General features: G+C 43.1%; 1 protein-coding gene and 1 non-coding gene across 4 annotated transcripts in view; both read right to left on the bottom strand.

The window, feature by feature from the left end:
* PPAN (peter pan homolog) overlaps positions 1-19,251 on the bottom strand; it is a 40,697-nt gene that overhangs the window by 2,506 nt on the left and 18,940 nt on the right. For 2 of the 3 annotated variants that reach the window (XM_042453618.1, XM_042453617.1), the window contains 10 exons: positions 16,900-17,001; positions 16,390-16,440; positions 15,288-15,458; positions 12,642-12,718; positions 10,916-11,023; positions 10,283-10,406; positions 9,981-10,059; positions 9,422-9,551; positions 9,091-9,251; positions 7,166-7,830 (listed from right to left, as the gene is read on the bottom strand). In XM_042453618.1, the coding sequence (XP_042309552.1) occupies positions 7,394-7,830; positions 9,091-9,251; positions 9,422-9,551; positions 9,981-10,059; positions 10,283-10,406; positions 10,916-11,023; positions 12,642-12,718; positions 15,288-15,458; positions 16,390-16,440; positions 16,900-17,001 (1,440 nt within the window). In that variant the 3' untranslated portion in view covers positions 7,166-7,393. Of the gene's footprint in view, positions 1-3,291; positions 3,308-4,088; positions 4,122-7,165; positions 7,831-9,090; positions 9,252-9,421; positions 9,552-9,980; positions 10,060-10,282; positions 10,407-10,915; positions 11,024-12,641; positions 12,719-15,287; positions 15,459-16,389; positions 16,441-16,899; positions 17,002-19,251 lie in introns of those variants that run through there. The other variant, XM_042453619.1, reaches the window with a different exon arrangement.
* On the bottom strand, positions 16,587-16,668 carry LOC121924581. Its single transcript, XR_006102685.1, has one exon. It is a non-coding gene; the product is annotated as a small nucleolar RNA U105B (small nucleolar RNA).

Below are 19,251 nucleotides of genomic sequence, written 5' to 3'. Positions count from 1 at the left end.
TATCCTAATTACAATTGGTCCTTCAATCCATGGATTCTTATCCACAGTAGAATGAATATATATTATATATCTATATATATACTATATATAATTTTTTTTCCTCCGAAAGCAAACCTTGATTATATGAGGAGCCCGGTTGCACTAGTTGTTTGAATGTTTGAACTATGACTCTGGAGTCCAGAGTTCGATTCCGCGATCTGCAATGGAAACTCACTGAGTGACCTTGGGCAAATCACACTCTCAGCCTCAGGGAAAGGCAATGGCAATCCTCTCTGAACAAATCTTGTTAAAAAAAACTCATGATAGGTTCACCTTAGGGTAGCCTTACACTATGTCTATATTCCTCATTAACAATCAGCCCTTCATATCCATGGCTCCTTTATTCTGCAGTCTGAAAGTATCCCAAATAGATATGAATTCCAGAAAGCACACTTGTGATTTTGCTATTTTATATAAGGGATACCATTTTGCTACGCTATTGCATGTAATGGACTTGAGCATCCACTGATTTCAAGTCGATGGGGGGGGGGGGGGGTCCTAGAACCAAACCCCAGTAAATACCAAGGCTTCATTGTATTTATATCAGCTTATCCTCTACTGTACCCCTGTTAGCTTGTTGAATGCCATCTGACCTGAAAGTTCTCTTCTTCGGCACTATTGTTTAATTTTAGACTGTTTACACCATAGTGGTAAAAGGACACTTCAAAAGGGGTTTACTGCCCTTGTTCTGTGCATTACTAACAAGTATTAACTGCCAGAGTGTCACCCTCCACTACTGCTGCTGCCCAGTAGGTAGTTGTGAGTGCATTGTGTCCAAACTCCTCAGCAGAAGCCTGTCTGACATGGGAAGGCTCTACCAGCAGCACTGATATTTTAAACTATCTTTTTAGAAGTATTTTTTAACTAATAAAAACTATCATACTGTTGCAGAGTTTGTGCGTGCATACAGCACCACAGTTACAGAACTACACAGTTGTTGCCTGTTCTGATTCCCCTAATCGGGCAGGCAGCCATTGCAAATGAATGGACATCTGATATGTAGTCAATGGCTTCATGGCTGGCATCCATCAGTTTTTTGTGAGTTTTTCGGACTATGTGGCCCCTATTCTAGAAGAGTTTATTCCTATACAGTCTTTCCAGACCTACACACAGCTATTGTCTTTGAATTCTAACCATTCTGGCACTGAATGTGCCCACCACAAATGGAACGCCATGAGACTGAGAATGGAATGGTGGAGTGGTGGTTGGTGACATAAAAAAGCAAAATCTTAAAATTATACCTGTAAATTACAACATATACACATGGTCTAAATGTAGTTTACATGCACATAGTTCATACGGTACGTAAGTAAAAGAAAAAAATACAGTTTACAAAATAGTGGGATAACACAGTTGTTAAAAAACATTACAACTACTCGTTATTCACAATCATTTAAAACACGTTTAAAAGGCAGTTTAAACTAGCCATACCATAGATCTTGTGACAATATTTTGGCAGGTCTGGGAGGCTCAGCATGGGAGAAGCTCAAGAGCACTTGGCCAAGGATAGATCAATCAACATCAGATGCTGCATTTAATCCCACTCATTGCAGACCATTCACTCACATACACATACAAGAATAAATTGTATACAAAGGTTGGTAGCGCATGGCGACTGATAGGGACTGCAAAGGGTGATACTGCACTGAATCCACCGAAGGTGGAACCTCAAGTTCGGGGACAATGTGAAGTGAAAATGGCTCAGCAAGCTGCCTGTGGATCATGGAGGGTGAGATCAAATTCTTGATTTTAATCAATCTCCTCTGGCCAATTGTGCTTGGCCTTCCTACATGCTGAGCCTGTCAGATTTCCCTGAATGGGGTCACAGATGTGTCCTCTTATCTGGCATGTCCTGCCTTCCTGCACTAAGGCTGCCCTTCCTAGTCATGTGCGCTGGAAACTTTCCTTTAATCTTGAAACTGGTTTGGAAAGAGGGGAATGTTGTGTAGGGAGACTAGACCTTGGGGTATTACAGTATTAATTTTGCCCCAAAAAATCAACTTTCAAATTACCAGTATTCTTTCCAAATTGCAGCATAAGAACTGGTACAGTACTCTTTGTTGTTGTTTGTTGTTTGTGCTTCAAGTTGCTTTCTGACTTATGGCAACCCTAAAAGTAAACCTAATCACTGAGGTTTTCTTGGCAGGATTTGTTCAGAGGAGATTTGCCACTTGCCTTCACCTCTGAGGCTAAGAAACACTGTGACTCTGCCCAGTTCAACCAATGGGTTTCATGGCTTGAACTGGGAAACCAAAACCATGGTCTCCAGAGTATAGTCAAAACACTCAAACCAACTAGGCTATGCTATTAGCTCTCAATTATTAGTTATTTCTTTCTTGTTTAGGAAGATCTGTCTTAGGATTGTCTAAAATGAGTTCAGTCCATTTATTATTTTGCTTTGATAAATCAATAATTTACTCAGACTTTCTATATTTAAACAATTTGTGCTGGCTTTCAAAATGTCATCTTTACTTCACCTTTGTTACAAAACCACACATTACACTTCTATGTCTTTTTTGCAATCCCGGCAGAGCAGTTATTTCCATTTTCTACTCCACTCAAATGGTTTTGCTTCTCCTGCCCTTTGAGCCTTTAGCCGTCACTGTAAAATCTGCTGAAAAGCACAATCATACTGGATGCTCACAAAACAAACATAAGCTATTATCAAGAGGACAAGGGCTGTTGGAACTCTGTGCAAACCATCTTCTGTGGGGAAATGTTCAGTTTGTCTAAGACCTCTTAACTATGTATGTGAGTTGGTTTTTTGAGTCTGCCATTTAAAGTGTCTAAAGCTGCATGCCAGTGCAGAGGATGACTGCCAGATGTTTGCATGGTTTACACTTTAGATACCATCCATCACACAGTCTTAAAACAATCACACAGTTGCAGCTTATTTAGGTAGGAGCTAATCACGTTCTGGGAATTCAAGTTTCCAAATCAGTTTCTTAATGATGAATATTAGACTTCAGGAGCAATTCACATATTTAGGCTAACCATAGAAAGTTTAATGCATTCCATTTGTATTTATTTATATCGTTAATAAGTTATTTAGCAATCATAGAGATCAAAGAATCATAGAGTTGTGGAAGAAACACAGCGGGCCATACAGTCCAACCCCCTGACATGCAGGAAATCACAATCAAATCATCCCCCGAGGTGTCCATCCAGCCTCTGCTTAAAGAACTCTAAGGAAGGAGCCCCACTACACTCCGAGGAAGGAGTTTTGTTCCACTGTCAAACAGCCCTTTTAACTGTCAGGAAGTTCCTCCTAATGTTGAGGTGGAATCACTTTTCCTGGAGCTTGCGCTCCAGTTTACTAGTCTCTGGAGCAGAAGAGAAAACAAGCCTTGCTCTCTCCTAACATGATATGCCTTCAAATATTAAACAGGGCTATCATATCACCTCTTAACCTTCTCTTCTCCAGGATAAAACATCCCCAGCTCCCTTAGGCATTCCTCATAGGACTTCATGGTTTCCAGACCCTTCCACCATTTAGTTGCCCTCCTTTGGACACCACTTCCAGTTTCTCAATGTCCTTTTTAAATTTGTGGTGTCCCAGAACTGGACACAATATTACCAGGTGGGGCTCTGGCCCAGAGCAGAATAGAGTAGCACTACTTTTCATGATCTAGACACTATATTTCTATTGATGCAGCCTAAAATCAGCACTTGGCCTTTCAGCTGTGCGCATGCACACTTGTTGACTCATGTTCACTTGTGGTCTACTTGTGACTCCTAGATCCCTTTCACACGTAGTTTCATTCAGCCACGTGTCCCATTCCTATAATCTGTGCATTTATTTTTCCATCCTAAGTGCAGGTACCCTTACATTTCTCCTTATTGAATTTCATTTGTTGTAGCTTTGGGCCCAGCTTTATAGTTATTCCAGGTAATTCTGAAAGTTTCGATCTCTGTTCTCTGAGGTACTAGCTACTCCCTCCTACTATTTAATTTGAAAAATCATTCACATTTTCCAAACCAAATTACATGGATCTTGACTGCCCCCGCTGGGCCGTCTGCCACATTCCCCTCCCCACGTAGCCCAATACTTTGCACTCTTACCTGGCCTATCTATCTCATATCTCATACTCTTCGGGGCAATGGGAAATAATTTCAAAATTGCCTTCTGCTGCAACCTGGGCATATGTCCCATGTAGTCTACTGAAATTACAATGGTCTGGGATGTGGTATTGTGTCTGATGTTCTGAAACTGTTAAGAATTAAGGTTGTTCTAAAGCAAGTGAAAGCTCATTAAATTAAACTTTGGTACATCTTTCCACCTGCATCTCTGCATCTTTCTTCTTTACACCTGTGCCTGCCCTTACCTGTGTCCATGCTGTTTATGCACCTGTCACACACTTGGGATTGTTTTTCTGGGATGTAAAAGTGAGTTAAGGAACAATGCATTCCACTTAGAAGACACCAAACTGCAGCATTAAGGGTCTATAAAGATCAACTGATGCCTTCTTAATCAAAAGTGTTTTGAGTTCCTCTGAGCATATGCAGAGTATTTTTCTACACTACCAAATAATGGCATCATCTACTTCCCCACTGAGTTACAATCAAGAAGCTTAGGCTGTAAGAATCAGTGCTTCTGCACATGCCTTATATGCATGGTCAAGGGACCCCAACTTCAGTCCCTGCATCCTCCAGTTTCCAACAAGCCTCCTACTCCTCAGCCATCCTCCATCTCTTGAAACCACCCACAGCAATGAATAACAATGCACAGCCTCTTACTAATTTGTAGCTGCTAACTAGCAAAGTTACTTGTTAACCTTCACTAAGGGAAAGAAGAAATGACTTAACATTTAAGTCATCAGTTTCAAAAACTTAGGCTTCAAATGCTTGCATCTGTTCTGTGCTGCCTTGGCAGACCTGAAAACATTTTAAAAATAAAAAAACTCATTTTACTGTGCCATTTTATCTAATGTGACTTGAGCACCCATGTATTTGGGTGTCAACAGGGGTACCTGGAACCAAACCCTAGTGAATACCAAAGGCCCACTGTATAAGCAAATTAATTAAGTCTAATATCATTATTTCTCAGCTCTTGTAATGAGTGCCTGTTAATCCAATTTGATAAATAATAACAAATGTGGATGATAATACACACACACACACACACAAACACAAACACACACAAAAACATATCCCCAGCTCTTTTCTCAATTCAAGGCTCAAGGAGGCTTACAACAGAGTAAAATTCACAAAATACAAAAGTTAAAAAGCCTCTTTGGGAAGCAGGAACTAATCAGCATATCAAAAGTTAGATTTAGTTAGTATCTCCACACTTTAGAGGAAAGTGGTTCCACAATGCATACATACCCCCAATGCAATGGTTGTACTGCTGGGGCAGTCAGATTTTTCTGCTTTTGCTAGAGAAGTTGCCAAGTCTGGGATCAGATGAGCAAATGTCACACAGCATGGGGAAACTAGGCTAGACGCCCTGTTGCTAAATAAAATTTGGAGTGCACTAGCTTCCGCCATGAAGGGCCACCTCTTATAGTTGTTAACACATGAATGTCTGTTTGCATGCCAACAGTAATCTCTCAATCGAGATGGAAGATAACAAAGAATTAAGATTAGCAATGGGAGTGGGAGGGCGATGCAGGCCACCAGGTACCTATTGTGGAACAGGTTGCTGAGTGTGAGACTGAGAGAATAAAGCTCAAAACAACACAATTTTTTCATTGCATCCCCTGAAATTACATCAGCCCCCCTCGCTCTCCACAGCCTCCTTGGAGAAACTGCAAATACTGGTGGGATACATAGATGTGGAATTAAATGATTCCATCCTGAGCATCACTTTGGAAAATCTGGATTACGTCTCCCCAAATCCCCCTCCCCCTGCACTTCTATAGCTGACACTGCTGTCTGTGGAAATTTGGGACACTGTGGTATTGTATCGTCCCAAATACAGCAACTGTCCCCAAGCTCTGATTCCCGATTAGAAAGAAGCTGAGCTCTGTTAAGCCCTGATTCAAGGGGCATCCGACCATGTCATTCCAAAATTCATGACAGCTTTGAACTTCCACATTTAAACGCTGTACAGCTCTAGATACGTTTTTGTGGGGCTCATGGCTGGGGAAGGGATGTGAAATTTACTGCCTGCCTGCCGGCTTTTGCAAGCAGCCTGCCAGAAACAGGATGGATCTGCTTGGTATTATTCAGCAATGTTAACCTTGAAGTTTTAGAATGCAAACATGTACTCCAAAGCACAGCCCACCTGAATGAGACAGAATCCAGAGACACTTCATCCACTCCTTCCATGTCTTTCCATCTCCATCATTCACCTGGCCATAACTCAAACAAACTCAGTCAGTTCAATTTGACAAGTGGGAAGTACAAGCATCTAAAGAGGTGGCTGTAGCAACGAAAGGGGGAACTTGGCCCTGACCACATCCTGAGTCTAGTCAGCATGAAGATCAGCTCTAAGTGGAAAGCCACAGCAACAGACTCCATGTTCCTGAAGTCAAACAAATATGACAATGGTGGGATGGATATTAAGTTCACAATTTATATATGTGAAGCACCTGGTTGGGCACAACTGAGAGACAAATGATTTCTATTTTTTTTAAAAAGCCATGTATGTGGTTTCCCACTAAAATCAATGGCTCTTAAACATTCTCATTGCTGGCTGGATTATGCCTCACCAATGGTTAGTAAAGTATGTAAAGTAATGAACTTAAGGGACAATTCAGAACTTATAGACATACTGGCCTCCTGCCTTCAAGGATTTTTCCCCCCTAAATTAAGCACAAACCCGACATCAAGGGAAATGTGTATTATCTGTGTTTACCACATGTTCCTCAGAGGTGCATGCATCAGCATCAGTTTTGGAAAACATGTGCATGCTTATCTTTCAAAGATCAATCATAAAATAAGGCAAGGTAACTGGTAAGATACAGAAGTCTTCTATCACTTGAGAGGGAGCCCCACTTCTAATTATGTGTTAACTATTGCCTATTCTGACTATAGCCTAGTTAGGAGTCAGAATAGGCAACGTGACATGGGGGTCCAGTGCAAGAGCAGCCATCCAGATGTTGTTGAAGTACAACTCACAAAACAGGAATACTCACTTCAAAGGTAACCGCCAACAAATGAAAAAAAGTAATGAAAGCAACAGTACAGAATAAAATACTAGTTTATCATTAAAGAACAACTATACATAATATAAACATAAATCCACACAAATTTCCATATAATGTATTAGCTCATCTTATATACATGCTACTCCATTTATCCCATGTTGTCTGAGCCTTTTACCAAAAGAGATATCTATATATTCTGGAGCGCCTGTATATTTCATAACAGTTGGTATGAAACAAGGGCCAAGAGAAAGAGGCCCAGGGTACTATGTCGGTCTTTTCTTCCCAGAACGTCCCAGCTTCCTGAAGGCTCCTTTTCCCTTCTGTGCCACCTTCCTTCCCAGTCCAGACTTGCCCTGCCATCGGGCTCCCAAACGCATTGATGAACCCCGTGGCTGCCTTTTACTTTTGTGTTGACCTCTGTGCTTAGCACCCTGTGATCCTTCCTGCTGTCCCCTTGTGTCTCTCTGCTGTGGCCCAGAATGCTGCCCAGGCCGTTGCTTGGGACGCTGCATGGGCCATTGCCCAAAATGCTGTCTGGGCCGTTGCCCAGGCTGTGGAGTCTTCTTCCTATGCTTCAACTTGGATGTGGTTCCTGTAAATGCTGGGCTCTGGCCACCTTCAGATGGAGTACGTTTGAGCCTTTTTCTGGATGTGGTGGAGTGGCTGACACGTTTCCTCTTAGCACTTTGCGGGAACAGATCTAGATAGAGAGAAAAACAGTAATTCATCAGGAGCAAGGCAGGAGAGGAACAATGTCTGCCTCGACACCGGAATGCTTAGTTTAGAAAGTCTATGGCAGCAAAGGGCTCTCTGCTGGCCTTCAAGGAGCAAGTTAGGGTCCAAAGAAACACAAGCACAGAACAGCTACATGAACAGGATACAACTGAAACACACTTAATACCAAAGACAGAATAGGTGGCAACTTGCCCTGCAGGGCCAAAAAACGTTGCTCCTCCCAAAATTTCCCCTTCTACACTGCTGTAAGAGGAAGCGAAATGAGGAACATGAAGCCCTGCAAATGTCATCTCACACCCCTGGTAAGGGGTGATGGGGCTTGCAGCCCAATATGCATTCCCTAGACTTTCATTAAAGTAGCAGGACCCTGTTACTCTCCTTTGCATCAGGTCAGCCTGGGGAGAGGAGGAAGATGAATATACAAGGTCAAAAATCTCACACAGTATCCCTCTATCTGAGTGGGAGTGTTAGAAATACAACTACACTTGCACAAATAACCAGAGCATCTTCCTACAGGGGGCAAGAGGGCGACCTAGGTAGTTAGGGTTCCCTGGTATTCCCTCATGGTCCTCTCTGATCTATTGCTGCCTTGCCTATTAACTTACATTATCAGATCTGGCTTTACCTCTTTTCACTCCTTCTGGTCCTTCATTGTCCCAGTCAGGGAGCCACAGCCAGTGGACTCCATCCTTCTCTCTCTATCCCCCTGAAATCTCAGGGTCACAGCTTGGATATTCTCCTGGACTCGACTCTGAGCCCGGATGCCCAGGTTTTTACCTAATTGCTTTTAATTGTATTTAACATTTGTACTGGAAAGTTTTAAAACAGTTTTTATCTATGAACTCCCTTGGATCTCTTCTGGGAGAAATGAAGCATACAAATGAAATGAAATAAGTATCACCCACATAACTTCCATACAATTTTCTCAGTACTGATTCCAAGCAACCAGGTCCCATACAAAACCTCTGCTGAGCAGACAACCGCAACACAGCATAATTGTGATACGTGATTTATACTCAGCTCAGAGACCACATGGGAAAGTGCCAGGCCCTCCCTCTTCCTTGGGATGGATGCATCAGAGCGTTTACTTTGCAAGAATCACAGCTCACACTCAGGAATGCAAGAACTTTTCATCAACTGCATCCAGCACATTATGTAAACCCCAACCTTCCCCGCCATGCTGGGCCCAGACCAATTTAGGAACACTACCCAAGTAGATACCAACCTTCATCGGGCTCTTCTCCTACTTCCTGTCTGTAGTATTCCATGTCATCATCTGACTGCTCCTCAGCATTCTGGTCTTCCTGTGTCCCAGGATCCTCTGCATCACTGTCATTGCCCTCAACTTCCTTCTTCTTCCTTTTTATCCCTTCTATGCTCTTCTTCCTAGAGTCCCCAAACCAAGAAAACCATCACAAATGGCTAGAGCAGAACCCACCCTTCTTCAGCTCCTATGCACGGTGCCACATGTTGCTCTCAAGGGGTCATACCACTGGAGGAGGGCACACAGGGACATGAGCTTTGGGGCTACTGATTTTTACTATCCTCTCCCCTACCTGTGAGCCTCCTTCAGCTTCTGCTTGTGTGCCACATCTGCTTCTTGCTTCCGTCTCCGCTCAGCCTTGAGCTGCAATTTTCCCTCTTTCTTGGCCAAGGCTTCCAGGATCTCTTCATCAGTCTTATGAACTGAGGCACAGGAACAAGAAACAAAACAAACTGTTAGGTCAAAACACACAGGGCAAAAATCACATGACACAAGCAGGCACTTTATTATACCCCACCCCATGGAGGGGTTAAGAAGGTGGAAAATTGCTACACTCCTGCAGTCCCCACCCAACTCTACCCAGCAGTGGAGGAAACCCCCACTGAGTTTCAGGTCCTGCCTTATTGAGAGCAACTGATCTGTAGAGATGCTGCTTCATTGTTAATGGGAGAAATTAAGAGAGAACAGGCTACTCTAACTGGGCTTGGCAACTCTTTTTTCTTCCTGACTGTCCCTAACCTGGCTTCAAAGGTCTTCACAGCAATGGTGTTCTTGCAAACAGAGCTCCACAAGCAGTCTGTGGTTTTGCTCATCAGTGGAAGGAATGTACACAAATGAACTATGATACTCACTGAAGCTGTGGTAGAGCACATTGCCCTGGCCCAACCCTTCCTCTACCTTGATGAGCTGTAGTGTCATTCGCGGGCCAATCTGTATAGGGAGACAGACAGAAAACCCATCAGAACAGAACACCCTGAAGAGAGGTGCTGGGACAAGAAGCTGGGGGCAACCTGGGAGCCAACACAACTCCACATGATCAGAATATCCCATCACAAAGGTCAGAACAGCTTCAAAAAGCTGACTCCTGTCATTTAGCCAGCTCTAAGCTACACCCACCACCCCTATTTCAAAATTACAGGCCCCCCTGGCTGACCTCAGTGAGGCGGACCGCGCTTTGTTGGGCCTTCATGTTCCCACGTCCAGCGTAGGCTTGAGGCAGCTCTGTGATGTTGTGACTACCATCTTGCTCAGCTTCACTCTCAGAGAGGTTAATGTCCCTTTAGAGTAGGGCATGAAGTAAAATGACACAAATAATCAGCAATGTTTCTGCTACGCCCACCAAGCAAATAAATGTTGCACACAAAAGTAAAGTAAAGAAGACACAGCATTTGCCAGCAAGGTCACAATCTTTATAAGCTTGAGAACATACAAGGGAAAGGGAATAGGGGGGAAAGAAAAGGGGACATACATCCTACATCAGGAGACAGGATGTAAAACATCCTACATCAGGAGACAGGATGTAAAGTTCCACCATGATAGAACTATGTCCCATCTCCCCTGTTGAGGCTTGATTTTTATATGAAGAGAAGAAAATTATGACCTCCACGCTGACCCAAAAAGTGAACCAAGGCAGGATATAGCAGAGGATTAATGTGACCATGAAGTTATTCACAAGGAAGCCTGGAAGTCTCTGCCTCATGACTTTATGTAGCTCATCCTGTGTCAATACTCAAAATGTACATATAACCACAAGAGGAGGAACACACAAACACACACACATTCTCACCTGACCAAGAGATCACTGATGTCCTCCAGGCGGTTCATATTGGGAAACCTCTCCTGCAGGAGCTTCTTTAGCCCTTTGCTCATCCCAACCGGCACCACTTTCAGGCTGCTGCAAAACACAAAAGCACAAATATATGGGAAGGAGGTAGACAAGAAAGGGGCTGCTATTGTGTTCAACTCTGTGGAAGAGCAGATGCTTTGTGTCCATGCATCAGGTCATTAACTGAATCATAGTAACCTCAGGTTCTTTGGGGACAAGCCTAAGAAAAATCTCTCTTGGTTTGGTCTTGGAGATCAATGGTCAGAATAGACAACAGTAGATGGACTAACAGTCCAACAATCATCATTGTGCAAAATGAGATGTACTTTAGATCTAGAACCTATACCAGCAGAAGGGCTTTCTCTTTTAATATTATCTTCAACCAAGGTGAAGAAAATTATCTAATAGTAATAATGACCAAGCTGAGGTGAGAGGAGATAACGATACGTGAAATACTTTATGTCCATCTTTTCCCTTGAAGCACCTATATGATGTGATAGACTAGAAAGGGAACTGGCTAGGGAAGCTTTTCTATTTTTCAAGCCACATGGGAGGAGATCAGAAGTCCAACGACAGCCCGACCAACACCAGTTCCTGCCAGTTCCTACTTCAAATTGGCTTGGATGCATCAGAGTATTAATTTCAGAATAACATCAGAGGGATCAGCAGACTATACTCTCATCATGGCCATCCAATTTGCCTTAATTATTTTCCTGTTCTTCCATATGCAGGCTATTGGTTTCAGAGAAGCATTACTGGACAATGTGGGATTTAGACCAAGGCTTGAATCACAACCCAGCCACAAAGCTGTAAGCAAGTTAGTAACCCCACACTATTGTTGTAAGGAGGAAATGGGATAGCCCCCAAGTATGATGATGATGATGATGATGATAATAATAAAAGGTTTTATTTATATACCGCCCAATCAGTGGGAATCCGAGAGGTTTACAACAGAGGGGATAATAGACGGTTCCCTGCCCTCAGGCTTACAATCTAAAAGACACGACACAAAAGGAGAAGGGAATGGTGAGGGGGGGGGGATCAGGTCCAGCATTCTTCTGATACACTTAGTTCCACAGCTGCCAACAAAATACAGCACACACTCATACACAAATAGGTTTTCCCAGAGAGTTCACCTCTACTTGAAAATGGCATGTAATCTTTTGATGAAAAGATGCACATGTCTAACCAGATGATTTTTAAATTGTGAATTTTTGAATTATAAATTAATTGTTGCTAATATTAGCTTACACATTGTAAAACACTTAGGGAGTGCTTAAGTGCACTGATAAGCATTATAGAAATGTACTTGCTATTGCTACTGTTTGCTAATATGTATGTTTTTTAAACTGATATTAAGCTTTTTTAACTGACTATGTATTTTTAATTGGTGTTCATGTTTTTAACTGTGTTATGGGTCTATTTGTTCCTGTATTTTAATCTGTTGTTCCCTGCCTCAATCCATAGGGAGAGGCAAGTAACCAATTAACAACAACAACAACAACAATTGTTAAGAATATGTAATGCAGGCTGGCATGCCAACAAAAAAAGCCCTGCAGAGATCAATTTAAACATTTCTTACAAAAGTGTCTTTAGCTATAATATGCCTCTTTTCCACACATGCGCATGACCCAGTTTCAGCACATTAGCACTAAAAAAGCCAAAGTGTAAGGTAGAATACACTTACTAGTGACGGAATTCAAGAGTCTGGTTGTCCGAGTTGTAGTTTATCAGTACACAACGCTTGATAGCATTAAGATTTACCTGCAGGACAAGGACAGGGAAGGAATGTCACACACAATGAGAACTAAAACTCAAAAAGGGCTCAAGTCCAACCGCTTGCAAGTGTTTTAGGGAGTAGCTAGCATGGCCCAGCTGTCAATAGATGGTCCCCAAACCACCAATGACAGCACTTATGGAACCCAGGAATCCTAGAATCATAGAGTTGGAAGAGACAAGGGTCATCCAGTCCAACTCCCTGCCATGCAGGAACTCTCAATCAAAGCATCCTAGTTCCATTTTCATTGAATCTACGAACTTAGTAGGTTCTTCTTTTAGAAACAATACTCCATTCTGAGAAGAACTGAATGCTCCTAGCAGAACTTTAATCCAGTTATGATGAACTGTACCTCCTTCTCTTCATTCCTCACCCTCCTCCCAGTATTAGGCACTTCAAAATAAAAACCAAGGGAATCCACAGTGAAGGGAGTGTTACGTTCAGCTTTGGGATGCCTGTGCAAGCAACGCGACTGGGTTGTTGAAAATGAGTTTAAAGCCCAAGAAAAGTTCTCCCATACTTGCTCACTTGTAAAAATTTCTAGACTTTCTGAGAAAGAGGGACTGCATGTGCCCAAGAGTGCTAGAAGCAGTGGTTGGTTTCAAGGACACACAGCAACACAGGTCTCACAAAGGAGAGAACTCTAGATTCACCATCATATTTACTTTGAAAGAATATCAGAGAACTGGTTAGCCCAAGCCATGACCTCTTGTCTAAAGGTTCAAAACAGCCCCTACTGCTTGCAAACCAGTCATCATTATTAGTAGTGCTTCCTGATGCATCAGTGCGTTTACTTTGAAGTGAGAATCATAGGTTGAACTCAGCAAAACACATCATCATCATTTGCATCAGATGGCAGTCCACAAAAAGAAGGCAAACAAGATGGACAAAGTCCACACACAACTGGGAGATGACTAAAGAAGGTCATGTAGTCCTTGAAAATTTAAGTCAGGATTTTTCACCATTTTCAATTGGGTTACAGTAGAGCCAGCAGTAAAGCACGCACTTTCCCTAACACTAGTACATCCCCATGACATACTTTACGCCCATCTGTAACGGGCCCCAGATACCTTTATTGAGACACCTAAAATGCAGTATTCTATTACTAACAAAGTGGCTTGTTGCTTCACAAAGAATTCAAGATGAACAGGATCTCAAACACAATAGCTTTTTATCTTGCTAATGGGATTTAAATTTTATTTTCTGCACTTTAAGAATTTCCCATCAACCACATGGGTGGAAGGAGGAAGGGCCCACCTGCATCTGAACTGAGGACAACCACATTTTGACAAAATGCAGGCCTATGCCTAACACTGGCACGTTCCAGACACACCAATAGTACATACTAGGTACATACAAAATGGTGGCGCCCTATACACATGGGTACTGCCATTTTTATGTCGTGGACGCTTAGCATCCGCACGGCATGGCGCGGAAATGATGCTGCAAGTGCGCCATTGGTGCCTTGTGGCATCATAACCGAGCCGCAAAAAGAACCCGCTTTTTGCGGGTTCTTTTTGCTGCGTCGGGGAACCACGCGGTTTGTCCCCTGCGGTTCCCTGGCGCAGCAAACATAAGCGCCAGCAAAGTGCCCTTTTTGGGCGCACTGTAAAGCGCCACTGTCACCTTTTCCCCCTCTCTTGTAGGTTTTTTTTTTTACACCTTTTGCCTGATGAAGCCAGTGGAGTTTCAAAAGCTTGCAACATGTGTATTGTGGATGTTGGCTGGCCCAATAAAGGTATCACTGTTTTGTGGATTTGGGATGTTATTGTACTTTGCTATATGACCAACATGGCTACCCCTGGATATATAAACCTCCAGAGTTGGGATGCTCAGGAGAACCCCTTGCTAACTCCAGGCTATAACTGGCAGGAGCAGGGAATCCCAAAGGCATCAGCAGAAACCCAGTCCTGACTGAATAGGTGGTAATAATGGGAAGAACAAAACAAAAAACTGGGAAGCACATATTCACAGTGGAAGAATGAGAGGAGACAAAGTCTCATATGTCCTTTCTTCTAATAATCAAATGTCCACTTGCACAGAGTACAGATAGCAACTCCAGAAATTTCTGAAGATTGACTAGAACCTGAAGAAAACCAACTGGTGATAAGGTTGAAGCTCAGGGTTGCATTTGTGGTCCCCAAAGTCCCCAAGTTATTTTTGATTTTTTCCCTGCCTCCTCCTACCTCCTGACGTAGCAGGGGCTGTGGGTGGAAATCTGCAACATCATTGTCCTCTCAGGGCCTTTTTAGGCCTAGGAAAAATATTTTCTCCCCTCACAGAAGTGACCCAGAAGCTGACTTGTAGAATTCTTATCTAAAAGCATTCTTCTGGGCTAAAACAGCCCACAGAAGGCAAAATATAAGGCGAAATTCACGCCATTGCCTTTTGGAGGTCAACATTTTTCATCTTCTTCTGGGGATGGGGGAAGAAAGTGGGCTCTAAAGTACCCTTGTGGTAAATACGACCCTCCTGGCCCCAGACAGCAGCCTACCCCTTTTCTAAAGGGATTTGAGCAGCAGAGCTCATCCAATGCTCAGGCCAAAACATACTCACCTTGTGGACATTGATGGAAGGGAACATGTTTTGGAACATGGTGGCCATGACCTTGATGTGCATGCCCTGAATACCAAAATTATTGAGTACCAGGAGGGGATGGTGGGTGAACTGCTGCTCATGCATCCGGTGGCGTTTCAGAGATGACACAACATCTTTGATGAGCGAATACTAATGCACAAGAGAAAAACAAAAGAGTGAGCTCCGTAAATCCTGAAAACCCAGCAGGCCTGTAGGAAAAGCACAAATGCTAATGGTATCAGCAGAGGTAAAAAAAAGGTATCAGTCGTAAAAAAGATATTGCAGCATGTTGTACTGGAAATGGAAATGAGTTTACAGTCAACAGTCTCAAAAAATATTTCTAGTCAGCAAGGCAACATATATGCACTTGAAAATACATACATAGCTATTCCTTTTAAAGAAGCAAAACCGAGAAGGGTGGCTGAGTAAGATGCCGTGAAGTCTACATCAAAGCCAGGATGTATCAGGGAAAACAAAACAATATAAACAAACTACTTCACTTTGACTTTTCTTTGTGCAAAGTTGAGAAACGTTCAAGATAGAATAATCCACAAAAATTCAGGAAAGAATAATCTTGTTCCCTGGCAGATGACAAGTAACATATTAGAAGAGTGTACAATAATAACAGGGAAGATGTAGCCTTTTAGGTGCTGCCAGAGGGCGATTTTCAGCATCCCTCTCCATTGGCTGTGAAGGCTAGACTGATGGGAGCTGCAGCCCCGCATCTGGAGGGCCATATGTTTTCTATCCCCAATGCTTAATGCCTATCAGAATTTTTCAACAAATGGTTATTGGGGTCCAAAACACACTGCAGAAATAATCCAGTTAAAGACCACTTTAGCTGCCCTGCCTCAATGCTAAGGAATTCTGGGAATTGTAGTTTTGTGAGACATTTAGCTGTCAGAGAGCTCTGGTGCCACAATAAACTACAATCCCCAGAATTCCCTGGCACTGAGCCAGGGCAGTTAAGGAGGTCTTAAACTGGATTACTTCTGCAGTGTGTTTTGGACCTGGGTCTTTCAGAGGCAAATTCAGGCCCAACTAGCCCACCCCACTGCAGAGAGCTTCACCCTTTTGGTACCTGAGTGACTCTGAAGGTCAAGGTTGGTCCACCAGGAAGACGGAACAGTTTCTAAGAGAGAGAAGAGTGAGATATGATAAAGTATTAATTCCACAAAACTTTTCAACATAAAGGCTCAAGGCCAGAGCAGATCCACCTACAGATAAATAGGTCAACAATGTTTACACTGAACTTTTAAGTGTTCTGCTCAGTTTTAATCCTGATGCATCAGTGCGTTTACTTTGAAATGAGAATCACCGGTTGTACTCAGCAAGACATAATGTCATCATTTGCATCAGATCAACAGGGAGAGTGAAAAAGACAGCAAAGCTGGGCAAAGAAAGCAGAGATTGGAATCTAATCACTTAGATTATAATTTCCAGAATTCTCCAATCAGCATGGCTGTATACTGCCCAATATAAATTGAACAAAGAAGGTGAAGGGAAAGCAGTCTCAGTCAAAACAAAATGCTAGCCTTGATTAAAAGACCAGCCTTGGGGCCAGTGAGCTTGTTTTCAGCAAATCACTTACAAGGTTGATGGTAGATGAAGTTTTTGTGAACACTAGGAAATGAGTGATTCCCAGCGGTCCAGCTATTGTCACAAAATCTTTCAGAGAGTTTTTCTTCCGCACCTGAAAAAGAGAGGCCACTGATCAGAGCAACTCTGTTGTTTGGGATGCCTTGTAACTAGAGCCTAGGATATAGGATTCTCTATCCCTACCCCACTGTCCTCCTCCCACCTGCAGACAAAGGCATTTTTTCTTAGACAGGTGGGTGTGGGAGAAAGATCTTTTAATGGGGTGTGCTATGCTGTTACCTTTTTACTATGTTTTGAATTATTGTTTTTAATAGGCCAACTTATTTAATTTTTGAAAACCTTTTATTAACAGTTTTTTAAACTTTTGTTTTGCACTTTGTTTGATTCTAGGTTATAAATTGTCTTGGGTCCAATGCCAGGAGAAACATGGGATATATGTTAAATTAGTGAATAAATAAAATATTTATTATCTGTAACTGGATTAGCTGAAAGTATTTATTCATAGCTACCTAAACTTTGCTTTAGCCTTCATATAACCTCTTATACCAGTCACTACTGTAGTGCCATCCAATGGGATTTGTAATCTTACAAGGTCTTTAGCCTTCTCTGACAAAGAGTGCTGGTGCCTCACAAAACTACAAATTCCAGGATTCTGCAGGATGGTGCCATGGCAGTTAGAGTGGTGTCAAACTCCATTGCTTCTACAGTGTAGATGCACCCCTATTCTCACCCTGCTCATGGCACTCCATGCTGTTTCTCTGTTGATGCAGACCTCTTTTGCAATAATAATAGGAACTGGTATATTGCATTTTGAATAAAGCAAACAAATTGGTCTCATATTCTGCATAATTAATATCTAATCAAAGCTCATACTGTTACCTCACCTTTTTTTAAATGCAGAAAAGATGCGCCATCACTTTTCATGGCTCTAAATGGGGAAGGAGTTGCCAACTGAAGCAATATCTATGGCTCTGAACAAAAACTGGGAAAGGCCACAGAATACTTTGAAACTGCGGCCTTCGATACCATTGACCACGGTATCCTTCTGGGTCGCCTGAGGGAGTTGGGAATTGGGGGCACTGCTTTGCAGTGGTTCCGTTCCTACCTCTCGGGCAGGTCCCAGATGGTGGAGCTGGGGGACTGTCGCTCCGATAGGAGGGCCCTGACATCTGGTGTCCCTCAGGGAGCGATTTTGTCCCCTATGCTATTCAACATTTACATGAAGCCGCTGGGAGAGATCATCCGGAGACATGGGGCGCGGTGTTATCAGTACGCTGATGACACCCAGATAATTTTCTCTATGTCTCCGACTGATGCAGTAACTAAGGATGGCATCTCTCCTCTAGATGCCTGCCTGGCGTCGGTAATGGGCTGGATGAGGGAAAACAAACTCAGCGTGAATCCAGGGAAAACGGAAGTACTGGTGATAGGTTCCCCGGTTCCTGGTGGTGAGATCTGTCGCCCGGTCCTGAATGGGGTCACGCTCCCCCTGAAGGACTCGGTGCGCAGCTTGGGAGTGCTCCTTGACTCGTCGCTCCAGCTGACTTCTCAGGTGGACGCGACGGTCAGGAGTGCCTGTTATCAGCTTCGGCTGATACGCCAGCTGCGTCCCTACCTGGACCGAAAGGACCTAGAAACTGTTGTACATGCTTTGGTAACCTCTCGATTGGATTTCTACAATGCGCTCTACATGGGGCAACCCTTGTACCAAACCCGGAAGCTGCAATTGGTGCAGAATATGGCAGCCAGATTGGTCGCTGGCAGTTCCAGGTCAGACCATGTAACACCCATTCTAAAAGATCTTCACTGGCTGCCTATTCGCTTCCGAGCTCAATACAAGGTGTTGGTTTTGACCTATAAAGCCCTAAATGGCCTGGGCCCAGGGTACTTGGAGGACCGCCTCTCCCCATATAATCCGCCTCGCACACTCAGAACTTCCGGGACCAATCTGTTGGAGGTCCCTAGGTCCAATCATGTTCGGACCTCACAGAGGGCTTTTACTACCGCTGCCCCCCCCCCCTCTGGAATAAGCTCCCTGTAGAGCTTCGCTCCGCCGCCTCATTAACTGTTTTCAAAAAACAGTTAAAAACATACCTATTTCGTCTGGCCTTCCCACCTTAAGTTGTTCATTCATTTTTCCTGCCCCCTTTCCTCTCTTTCCTTTCTCGACCCTGGATTGATGACGAATTTCTCCACTTTTTTGCCCCTGCTATGCGATTTTTTATTTTATTGTTTTCCTGTTCCTGTTTTGTAGTAATGTTTTTAACTGATATTGGATTTTAATGTTGTATTGTTATTGTTTTTATATTTTGTACGCCGCCCTGATCATATCCATGGAAGGGCG

The sequence above is a fragment of the Sceloporus undulatus genome, chromosome 2, assembly GCF_019175285.1.
Source record: "Sceloporus undulatus isolate JIND9_A2432 ecotype Alabama chromosome 2, SceUnd_v1.1, whole genome shotgun sequence".
In the NCBI taxonomy this organism is placed as follows: Eukaryota; Metazoa; Chordata; class Lepidosauria; order Squamata; family Phrynosomatidae; genus Sceloporus; species Sceloporus undulatus.
Note: the sequence above shows the minus strand (reverse complement) of the source record. Positions and strands in the feature narration are given on the sequence as shown.